The following is an 11540-nucleotide window of genomic DNA, read 5'->3' on the forward strand; positions in this document are numbered from 1 at the left end:
CCAAAGACCTTAACATTCGACAGTCACACTTTAAGAAACTAAATCAAATAGAAGACCAGAAATACTCAGAATAAGATGGTCCACTCATGCAACCAGAAATCTAGGTTTGCATGTGAAATGAAACAAACGTGCTAAGGAGAAAGTAACTCACCGGCTTAGAACCACAACTCGATCGGTTTAAATGAAAGCCCTTGACGCTGGGAGAGTTCAAACGGTGCCTGAGGGGTGATCAGAAGAAGAAAAGATGAGATTTTATTAGAGAGAAGGTGGAGATGGTAGAGAGAAGGAGGAGATTCAGAAGATTGAAGATGAATGGTGCATGCAGAAAAGTGACACGAAAATTTGAAAGTTTAAGTTTTACTCCTACCGTCAAAACCGTTCGTCCAATCTGCATCACACACTTGTCTTCCACTTTCTGAATTTCAAACACCCATTTCGCTTACACATGTACTCCACTAAGTTGGAGTTTTAAGGATTCTGACACGACCCATAATTTTCAATCTAAAAAAGTTACAAAAAAATTTTAATTAAAATTTAATAAAAAGTTAAAAAAATACAATACAATTCAAATATATTTAAAGACAAAAGAGTATTTAAAGTTTGATTTTTTTAATATAATTTAATATTTATAATTTATTAATAATATGATGAGTCAATGACTCACAACATATTCAACTAGATAATTAGATTCTTAATTAACCGAATTTATTTTTAATTCATATCAAAATTTATATTTTTTTAATTCAATTTGACTCTAACTTATTGACTGGGGTTTTTATCCTATTATAGATTTATTATTATAGTTAAGTAGTTTGACCAATGGATTGAATTTTAACAAAATTGACCAATCATGTTTCACATGGAAAGTTTCACTATGTGTGTTCTTGCTATTGACACGTATATCTAGTTGACAACCTATCTGTTTCATCATTTGTCAAAGAGAGCTTTGAAACGCATATAATTAGGTTGCACAGAATCACAGAACATGTATTTTGTAACAAGAATAAATTTCAAACCTAATTATTAATAAACAACTAAACAAATACATGAGTTAACACATTAGTAATTTTCTGAATTTTACCAATCCTAGATGGGCTTGAGTTTTTCTTTTTATTTTTTATTTTTATAAATGACTCCGGTTAGTTAGTTAGGTGGGTTTGAATAGAATACAAATAATAAATGATACATTTTTTATTAAATTTAATGCAAATACACTTTTAAATTATAAATTCCATGTTACCAATTAAGTTATAACGCATTTTTTTACTGATCAATTTAGGTGCTGAATTATTTTATTTGAATTTTTTTATGCACTTTTTACATTGCATTTACAATAAAAAATCTTAAAATAATCAATGAGGAAATCAACTGCATTTCATTCTTATTACTCAACTCAATTCAAATTTAATAGGTTATAATAACTTTCTTCCACTGGATTTAGAGGGTATTTTTTTTTCTAATTCATATTTTTAATGTACCTTTTCAGTTTACATTTTAGTATCATTTAACTAAGAGCAAAAATAAAAATAATTTGGCAAATTAAGTTTTCCTTTATATATTTTTAAAAAGTCTCTCTCTCTCTCTCTCTCTCTCTCTCTCTCTCTCTCTCTATATATATATATATATATATATATATATATATATATATATATATATATATATATATATATATATATATATATATATATATATATATATATATAGACACACGCACACAATTTCATTCTTTAAATGATTTTTTTAAAAATTAAAATAATTATCTTATTATTTTTAATTTTAAATAATAATTTTTTTTATTTTACTATTTATCTTTTTAAATGATTATTTATTTAAATATAATTATATTTTAAAATTAAATTAATTATTTATCATAAAAAAACATGAACATATAAATGTAATTTTATTAGTATATATAAATAAAAGGGGAAAATTTGATTGGTGGAATAAAAATAAAAAGAAGAAATAAAGCAAGTAGGATATTTATCTGCAGTGTCATTTTTAACTCATTTTAGCTGTTATTGTAGAAACTAAAAATATATATTAAAATGATGTATACAATAAGATGTTTTTAAGTATGATAAAGGCTAAAAAGGAGAAAGATTTTTAATTATAAAAATAAATGAGTGATTAAAAATGTATTTATATCTTTAATAAAGGTCAGTTACAGTAATAGTCCGTTAATGTGGGTTATAAACATGCGCCACTGTATTATTAATGCATCAGAAAATGGATAATGCCACGTCAAGGAGGTTAAAAAAACAGCCTCAAAGAAGATTAAAGGCGTGCTATAAAAATAATTTAGAAGTGTCCTCACCGGAATATTCCCCACCGACGAAAGGCTTCAGATCATTTCCCGAAAACTATATATAGCGATCTTTGAGTCCCAAAATTTGCCCTAGAAATTCTTCAACAGCCGCAACATGCTCCTTCTTACCAAACACTCACTTTCTCTCTCCTCACTTCTCACTCGCCACCATCACCACCAGATTCGCGAAGGGGTTTAGGGTTCCGTCTATGGACGCTCTCGAATTGCCGTTACCACTTGACTTGGCACCCACACCCAAATTGATGGGATCCGAGGGTTTCTCGCTAATTCAAAATGGTTGCTCTCTCTCATTATCCTTTCCCTTATTTTATTTTCATTTCTTTTGTTTTCTTTTCTACCTTACTGTTTTCTACCCTTGTATTGATTTTTTTGTTACTGCTGCATGTGTATGGGTGTGTCCTTGGCTTTGGGGATTTTGTGATTTGATCTGTGATATTATGGTGTTTGTTTGCTAGTGGTCTTGACTGTTATGAAATAATGCAATTTTGAAAGCTGGGGAAATGTAATTTTAGATCATTTATGCGATTTTGTACTGTTTTTTGGCCTGGATATTGGTAAATTTCATATCATTATGGTTAGAAATGAACCTAGGGACAAACTTCGTGCTCTGACTAAGGCAGCGGCTGTGTAGCTCTTACACTTGTCAATAATATTTCTTGAATAAATAAGGGAAGGTTTAACTTGATATGCCATGCATGTGTGTTAGCTAAGCGTCAGGAATTGGGAGAAAATGCTTAGTGGTGGAGAATCTGGATATGCTCACTCTCTTTGTTCAATGCTTAGATCCGAGTCATCCCCAAATAGGGTGTCAGATTAAACCACTGTGCTTCTTTTTGCACTTTGCAGTTGTATAACTTTCAACACTAGTTCCTATCCCATGCTATCTGATATCTGTTTTGTGGACACATGTGGTAGTGGTTGAGATGTTCCTTTGGGTTTTGCCAACTAATTTCTTTTTTCCTTAACCATATCGTCATCATCTTTTTGTTTTATTACACGGTTTAATTGACCGACTGTTATTGTGCCAGATGTTGCAAATATAAAAACAGCAGCCGAGTTTTCCTCCTGCAACAAATTTGCAGAAACTCAACTTTGTAAGAATTCTAGTCAGCTGCCTCATCTCAAGGGTGAAGAGGCATCCAAAAATTCTCCTAGCGCTAATGGAAAAAGTAGTCCTGTAATTAATTCCAGATTGGAAGGTGTATCGTTACAACGAAAAGCTGCAAAATCCAGCAGGACTAATAGTTCATGTTCAAAGAGGCCCCGGATATCCCAGCCGGAAGATTCTTTGAGCCCTATTGGAATTGAGGAGTCAAAGGATATTTCGGATAAACTTGGGTCAAATAATTTAATCTGTACTTCTCCAGGTATATTCCCCCCAAACAAGTTATCAGTGGTTTTCCTATCTACGCTCTTACCTTTTTTGTTCCTTGATTTTCTTTTTGTATAGAGAAAAGTCAATTACCAAAGCAAAGGAGCAATGCTAGCAAACGTGGTGATAAGAGGAATTTTAAAGTGCCTTCTGCAAAAACTAAATTTGATTCATCCTCAATGAAGACGTGTGCATCAATATTCAGTTCTACCAGTTCAGGGAACAACTTTTTTGGTATGTAATGTAATTGCTTGGCCTATTGTTCTCTTTCTCCGTAAATCTCATTTAATTTCTCTTTCTTGATGAACTTTTTCCCCAATATATCTGTTTAGTGTACATCTTGGACATTGTGATGGAAGATTAATCTGTTTGTTATTTAAGTTATCTAAAAATTCAGGTCATTCCGTTTAACATTTGAGGAAGCCTGTCTGAAGTTGTCTACTTAACTATATACAGAAATAAAAACATTGTGTATTCTTTCATAAACCAAGTTGATAAAACAACCGGGGCTTGTTTTTGCCATCGTGGTTATAATGATATTGATGGCAGAAACAGGTCTATTTTCATTATGTGCTTATCCAGTAAAGGCAATCAAACGTGCTGTGTTGCTCATAACAGATATTCTTGAACCACAGTTTTCTTACAATAATGCCCTTGATTTCTCAAGAATTGCACCCTTTTACATTCTTCTTGAATCTTGAACACGATATCATTCTGGTTGGTTATACTCGTGCCACTGAAGAGGCAGTTTAATTATGTTAAATTCTTTGCACTTGTAGAGGTATAGACTATTATTTATTCTTTTTTAACTATGATCTATATTTATTTCTGAGCCATATCTTTATGCGAACATATGAAATTTTTTGCTTACTAATGTGATTCTGCATCAGTTTGCTATATGTCTGAGAATTAGTAGCTAACCCACATGTGACGATATCAGCAAATTATATATGTTCTAACACTGTTTATCTACAATTTGAAGCAACTAATAAAAGCTGTTTAATTAATACTAACAAGTTTAATAATGCGTAGCTTCTCTACCAGAATAACTTTTCTGGTTTCTTTTATGCTCTAAAGCTGTGATTACTGTGTGAAACTTCAAATTTCAAAGGGTCTTTTGTTTGGAAATTGTTGCCAGGGCTATACGGTCTGAAACATGATTTTCATGATGTCACAAAGCTTATGGATGAACCACCGTTAGATGATCTCCTTAGGGGCACTTTTGACTGCCCCATTTTAAGCAAAGATAAAGGGAAAAAAACATCAAATATGAGTGTAAGTTTTTTGAATTCAGTTAAAAAGGCGTGCTCTATCCTTCAGCTCCCGAAATCTATTCAGTCCCAAAATATGTCTGAGGTGGACTACTCCTCCAACATGAAAATGTCCACTTGCCAATTGAGTTCAGTTTGTGCAGCAGAAAGTGTTGGTAATGGGGATAAAGAGCAGTCATTAGATATGTCCTCATGTCAGAAGGTTAGTATTAAAATTTTCAAGTATCTTTTCATTTTTGGCTTTAAAGAACTAATGGACCCTGTGCCAAAGGCTCATGACAATGTGAAAGTATGTGGGAAGGTCATTGTACAGTCTTATTCCTGAATAAGCAGAGAGACCGGTGGGCCAGGGCTAATTTTTGGCTTTTATAAAATAAAATTTTAATTTCAATGAGTTTTGTCATATATGCTACATAAAGGCTGCCTTCATCATATTTGGCTTCTCCAGTCACGAAAACAAGTTGGTTTTGCATGTGCATCTATGCCTAGTTACTTTCACTGATAATAAAACTGTATATAATATTGATATCATTTTGAACTTACTAGCTCTTGACATCCAGGATCATTGTAGCGAAATAGAAAGTTCAACTAGTCCGCTTGACTTCCCATTACATCAGCCAAAGGATGTTTTGGAACGACTTGCAGTCCATCCATTACAGGAATTAGAGTCTTTGCTGCTTGATGTGTCCAAGCCTGCTGCCACCACAAAGAATAGTAATAATGACCAACGCTCTGGCAAACAGTTGTCTCGTCGGCCTAGCCTTCCTGCCTTTACATGGTCACATGCTTTTGGTGGTCATTCTAGAACTAATTCTGATGCAGTTAAGTCATCAGCGAGTAGAAGCACATGCCAAGGTAAATGGTCGAGGATAGGTGTCATTACGGGCTCTACAAATACTGATCGTAGTTCCTTCACAAACCTTGATACATTCAGTTATGATCAGAGCCTTGTTCCTTCGTCTGGTAGTTCAGAAAAAAAGAATTTCTCATCTTTTTTTGCTAACCGTCCTTTCCATCAGTTGGATTCTTCATCTTCTGTATCTTGTTCAGAAGACTCTCAAGCTAAAGCAGGTAAAGATTTTCTTAGGCTACCTGAATCTGTTACTGTTCATCTCTAGTTTCTTTCTATCTTCTGATTCTTTTCTTCTCCCCTTCCCTCTATCTCTCTGTGTGAATGATCTACTGATTTCTATCTGAAAATACAGAACTGGGAGGCCAAGTTGATACTAAAGAAAATGGTATGTTTTTTTTTTTTCATGTGTACACTTGTTTAACTGTTTTGTAAATCTTTTTCCTGTTAACCTAAAAGTTTCACTGAAGTTTATAGTATAGCGAGATCTCCTGCTTGACATTTTTCTTTGTGACAGATGAGCGTTGTCCAAGAATATTAACTGCTGCACAAACTCTCTGTGAAATTGCAACTCGGTCTCCAAGGCAGAGCTCGGATGGAATATTAAGATGGCAAAGGAAAACTTCACAAAAAGCCATGAAAGCATGCCATTATAAATCAAATGAAAAACTTGAAGAGATGACTTCAAGATCAATTTCAACGATTGGATCTGACATGGCAGGCAGAAGTATGGAGCAGATAATTCCCTCAAAGAAGGCAAGATTTTCCATAGTTGAGAACAAGAACAGTAGTCACTACAATAATGATGCTAAGAAAGGACACTTTGTGTGGCCTATTTCGAAGTCAAGTAGATCATTACCTAGTAAACAAGTTAGAGACTCGTTTGTGGAAAACAAACGTACAAATGCCAGCATCTTAAAGCAACATTGTATGATGCCCCCGCCTGCAAGGGATTTAAATAAGGTTCATGATGGTCAGCAGCAGGTTGGAAAATTAGTAGTGATGGATTGGAAAAGGGGAAGAGACAACACAGATTGATCAAACAATTATTGACTGTAGACACATCAGTAGCTGGCAGCTGTTGTGTGATTAGCAGGTGTTAGGTTAGTAAAAGGCTACTTTGTATATAATGTTATGTTGTGGCTGCAAGCCTACGATGAATTCGTTGCTAGTGTTCACGTTCAGAGGCAAACAGGATTCAAATGTTGTAACATTAAAACAGGTGTATAAAACAGCAGAATTTTTTCTCACCGCAGAGTACGATGAATTAGTAAGATTAAGTTTCCTTGTTTCTTTGTGTGTGGATCTTTCATTTATTGCATGCAACTATCATTCTAAACCATGGTTCTTATACTAGTTTCTACTGAGGTAATTGCCAAATTGCTAGGTTCGCAGTTTCGGATCCATATCCTTCCGGCCTCTCTCCATTTACACTTCCCTCTATTCGAAATTCCAATCATCCATTATACACTCTCATCTCTCCGCTCTCCCATTTCTGTGTAATAACAAATTTAAGGGTTTAGATATTGGCTGCATGATGGCCGCAGGAGGGAAGGGAGCTGAAGAGGATCCAAATTTATTAGCATCCATGTGCAGGTGTACCTTGCGATACTGTCCATTTGCAAATAGTCTTGTCTTTTAAATATGGTAAAATGATAGAGTTCCTTCCTCATTTATTTATTGAATAGAACGAGTTTTCCTTCTATTTAACTTTTAAGGCATTTATTTATAGGGAGGACGAAGTCTCCGACGATTTGAACTGTTTGTATACTCATCAGTCTCTTGTGAAGCACAAGTAAGAAATGAATTCCCATTCGTAAGATATAATTTGACAGGTTAAGCCATCTTTGATTCCACGTTGTGAATGTACGTGACAGCGGTTTTCCACCTCAAACCAAATAAAACGTGAACGCTGCTCTGTCTAGCTTCTTGCTTGACGTGCGTTCATTGTTCCTAAACACGAAATTAAACACACTGTAAATAGTTGACTACGTCAATTGTCTTTTTCGTTTTATAAACATCTCTTGTAATTTACAATGCCTTTGGAGTAAAATGGTAGTGGATATAGAAACAAGAAACGTGTTACTCTAGGAGAATATTACGAAAACATTTGATCCAGTAGTAAAACGAGTGCCATGGCAAAGCTAGGATCAAAGCCAGGGTGAACAACCAATTGAAAAATCTCTATCCCGAAAGAGACGTCTTTGCTATTGGCCTCCTTTCTCTTGATTTCAGCCACAGCCTTCTTGCACTCATCGAACACTTTACATGTCCTATGTGCATAGGAACCTTCAACTGTGAATGCCGCATGTCGTTTATCTGAGTCCGATGCTACACGATACACGTAGGCCTGAACCTTGGGCTTGCCGTCTAAAATATTCACACGCTTCCTTACACAACAAACTGGACTGTTATTCGATTTACTCCACTTACTTCTCGTACCCTGCTTCCCTCTTTCCCCTTCATACACAAACCAGCTATCTACTAATCCCAGCTTCTGCAATCAAACAAAATCAACATGTCATCTACAATACCATCTTAAATTATTTAATTCTTAATGGCATCAACCATCAACCAATCGTATTTGATGTTTACACTCCTAAATTCATCAGAAATTACTTCAAACAGATCTATGATTAGACGTGTGCACAACAAAATCGTGCTGATAGTACATTTTAACTAAATTCTTTTACAAACCACAGGTACCATTTTACATAATTAACAAAGAACCACCATCCGCATATTATAGTTAGTGCAAACAGTGCAATAATGGTCGTATCCCATTTGTTTATAAAGAGTTTTCACCAGCTACAAAATTGCAACTTTATCACATTTTCATCTGCTTCGATCTTGAAAGTCTTGTACAGAGAAATTGAACAACTTATGCATTAAAGCATAGAAAGAAAGATGAAGGGGAAGGCATGCATACCCTGGAGCGGCGCAGAGTGAGGACAGAGTTTCCTGAAGCGTCCATAAGAATGACTTCATTGGGGTGCCCGATGTAATTGTCAACCCTATAAGCAAGGTTTCCATACGAATCAATGACGGTGAACCCTTTACAACTAATCACTAGGGATTTTTTCCAAACTGTTAGCGTTAAGGACGTGCACAAGCTTCCTTCCGTTAAAGGGTACCTGCTTCTCTCCCCATCATGCTCACCCTCGTGTTCCTCGTGCACTGCTCGTGACAGAAACTTGAACCTGGGAAACACCCTCATGATCTTGCTCCAACTCTTTCTACTTGTATTTTCTTCAGTCTGAGGTTAACACTGTCAGTAATGGTTCGGCGGAATATATGTAACCTCTTAGGGGTAGTATTATATATATATAGAGCTACAACAAGGTATACTACGCGTTCACACGACTTCCAATATGTGGCCACGTTTTCAAACAATAAAATAGGTGATGGAGTTGGTCTTAATTCTGCTTCTAGTGCAAAGCCAAGGGCGACAATACGGGTTAATCAGCACTTAGAAGAACACAGCAACTTTTTGGAGGCTAGTGTGGGACGAGAATGTTGATGTGTCTTTATCAAAAGTTACACGCTCTAGGACCCAATTCATTGTTTTCTCCACTTCTTTGACTTCTTTCTTTTACTTTTGTAATTTTCTTTTCCTTTATTTATCAACTGTAGAGTGCAATTTGAAATATTATAAACACTCCTTGCTCATTGCGTTCACACTAGCAAATTCCAAATTCTACAGGAAAGTGAAAAAGGGAGATAAATTCGAACTTTGAATTTTGAAACAGTGGAAAATAAAAGGTGGATCGGTTTGACTGAGATCTTCATATATGTGCAGGAATCAGGAATGAGTGTCTAAATTAAATTTGATCTTATCATTCATGTACAGAGGCGTGTAACGAAATGATAAATTCGGTCTTGGGGATCAATTATAGAAGTTTGAGTATAATATATATATATCAAATGAACATTTTAGTCCACTAAAAAAAACAAGCAACATCACCACACGATGCTCTTTCTTACATCACGCGAACTTGGTCCCCAAATGATAATATTTTTTGGTCCCCGAATGATAATAAACATTATACTTTGTCCATTCAAGAATAATATGTTTTTTCTTGAATATAAAAAATGTTGTTGTGTGAATGATTTTAGCTATCCACCGTCCTTGTGTACCTTAAATTTACACATACAATTTTTATTTTATTTTGGATAAGATGAATGAGGAGAGATATTTGGAAGGAACTGTCGATGATGAAATCATTGTTGACGGGTGTTGGAGAATGGTGACGCGTGTGCCGGCAAGGTTGCATCGTACACTCACAAATCTCATATCTTGTTTTTAGTTTTTCAAAGGTTGAGTGCTTCAAAATTGTTTGTGTTTGTTGGCTACGTATGGTTTCGCGAAAGATACGGAAAAGGAAACTGGGAAGTGATTGAAGTTGCGGAAGGAGGACTCATCACTACTCACCTATAGAGTGATCAAAGAAAATTTGTAATATTTCGAACCAACTTTTTGACTAAATATTTTTATCCCAATTTTCTTAATTTTTTTCTCTCATTATAGTTGGAAAACAAAGCAAAGGACATGCGCAATGGGGTCTACCATTTCCAGAGTGCACGTGATATATTCTACAATAATTAAAGCAGATGGAACATTGTTGCTGTAAATCAACGAAGACAGCAATAACGGTGAAATAAAGGTCCATTTTTTTCAAGTTTTTTCTTTATCAGAGAGTATTTACTATTCAGAAGGCTCGTTATATTTTTTAAAAGTAATTTAGAATAGAGAAAAACAGAAATGTGATTACAATTAAGAAATGTGATTATCAAAAAGCTGATTAGATAAAGACAAATCAATTCCAGTCCCTAGTCGGCAACTTCTTAAGATAAAACATTTATATTTCATCTGCAGCTATTGTAACAGTTATATATATATATATATATTGTATTATTATCATTATTTTTCGGATGAGGAGAATGAGCACACAGAATTAAGGATCCCAGTAAATTATTAGTGTCTTCGTGGAAGAACTTAAGGAAGAAAGTAAAGTCATGAGTTGGAAAGTTTGAAGTGGCACTGAATAACTTGGCAGAGTTCAGCGACTATTCTGCTGCATGCAAATATTAATAATGTAATGTAACAGCACTCAAAGACGAAACAAAGAAAAGATAGGAAAATGTTACATCTTAATGTTATCATGTTCTTAAATTCATGGAAACCGAGAAAGCCATGCTCAAAACACTATGTGGCTCTGTCGGCAAATTTAACCAATATTCGTGTGTATCATATAGCCAGATTGAGAATTTAGAAAGAACATGAGAACAGGGTTCAGTACGGGTTTCATCTCTACCTGTTTGTATGCCAAACTATAACGATATATTATCTAGAATCTAATAAATGATAAAAAAATTGTTCAAAGGATTTTGGTCCGGTATGATTCGGTTTGGTTTGGTTTAGTTTGGTCTAGTTTAGTGTGGTTTGGTCCAGTTTGGTCCGATACAGTTTGGTTTGATTCATTTTGGTCTAGTTTAGTTTGATTCAATTTAATTTGGTTCGATTCCTTCTGGTCCGATCTGGTTTGATTCGGTTCGATTTGATCTGATTCGGTTCAGTTCGGTTCGATTCGATCCGGTCTGAATCGTTTCAGTTTGGTTCTGTTCGGTCGGGTCTGGTCTAGTCTGGCTCGACTCGTCTCCGCTCGGCTCGTTCAACTTGGTTCGGCTTGGCTCGATTTGGTTTGATTTAGTGCGGTTCGG

At 35.0% G+C, this 11540-nt stretch overlaps 2 protein-coding genes and 1 long non-coding RNA gene across 4 annotated transcripts; 2 read left to right on the forward strand and 1 right to left on the reverse strand.

The window, feature by feature from the left end:
* Positions 1 to 2285: 2285 nt before the first annotated feature.
* Positions 2286 to 7110, forward strand: LOC108347688 (uncharacterized). The gene is made up of 7 exons (XM_017587086.2): positions 2286 to 2602; positions 3355 to 3693; positions 3777 to 3932; positions 4837 to 5171; positions 5530 to 6040; positions 6175 to 6207; positions 6337 to 7110. Exons 1-7 carry the CDS (start codon positions 2515 to 2517, stop codon positions 6855 to 6857), a joined length of 1983 nt encoding a protein of 660 aa, XP_017442575.1. The 5' UTR covers positions 2286 to 2514; the 3' UTR covers positions 6858 to 7110.
* Positions 7111 to 7615: 505 nt separating this feature from the next.
* LOC108347055 (protein LURP-one-related 17) lies at positions 7616 to 9212 on the reverse strand. Of its 2 annotated transcripts, XM_052875707.1 has the most exons (4): positions 8954 to 9212; positions 8749 to 8833; positions 7922 to 8316; positions 7616 to 7772 (listed from the first exon to the last, which is right to left on the reverse strand). In XM_052875707.1, the coding sequence occupies exons 1-4, from the start codon at positions 9034 to 9036 to the stop codon at positions 7709 to 7711; spliced, it is 627 nt and encodes a 208-aa protein (XP_052731667.1). In that variant the 5' UTR covers positions 9037 to 9212; the 3' UTR covers positions 7616 to 7708. The 2 variants fall into 2 exon arrangements, with proteins under 2 accessions (XP_052731667.1, XP_017441658.2); XM_017586169.2 differs by having other exon boundaries at positions 8749 to 9200.
* An 816-nt stretch (positions 9213 to 10028) lies between these two features.
* Positions 10029 to 10743, forward strand: LOC128196088 (uncharacterized). Its single transcript, XR_008248198.1, has 2 exons — positions 10029 to 10275; positions 10348 to 10743. It is a non-coding gene; the product is annotated as an uncharacterized LOC128196088 (long non-coding RNA).
* Positions 10744 to 11540: the final 797 nt, after the last annotated feature.

This window comes from Vigna angularis, chromosome 1 (assembly GCF_016808095.1).
Source record: "Vigna angularis cultivar LongXiaoDou No.4 chromosome 1, ASM1680809v1, whole genome shotgun sequence".
Classification (NCBI taxonomy): domain Eukaryota; kingdom Viridiplantae; phylum Streptophyta; class Magnoliopsida; order Fabales; family Fabaceae; genus Vigna; species Vigna angularis.

Bases quoted from the DNA above. Each gene is read 5' to 3' on its own strand.
- LOC108347688 (XM_017587086.2), top strand. From the start codon at position 2,515: ATGGACGCTCTCGAATTGCCGTTACCACTTGACTTGGCACCCACACCC. The intron at 3,694-3,776 runs GTATATTCCCCC...CTTTTTGTATAG, and splicing joins TTTAATCTGTACTTCTCCAG to AGAAAAGTCAATTACCAAAG. The intron at 5,172-5,529 runs GTTAGTATTAAA...CTTGACATCCAG, and splicing joins ATATGTCCTCATGTCAGAAG to GATCATTGTAGCGAAATAGA.
- LOC108347055 (XM_017586169.2), bottom strand. From the start codon at position 9,036: ATGAGGGTGTTTCCCAGGTTCAAGTTTCTGTCACGAGCAGTGCACGAG. The intron at 8,317-8,748 runs GTATGCATGCCT...GTTTGATTGCAG, and splicing joins TCACTCTGCGCCGCTCCAGG to AAGCTGGGATTAGTAGATAG. The intron at 7,773-7,921 runs GTAATATTCTCC...TTTCGTGTTTAG, and splicing joins CTACTGGATCAAATGTTTTC to GAACAATGAACGCACGTCAA.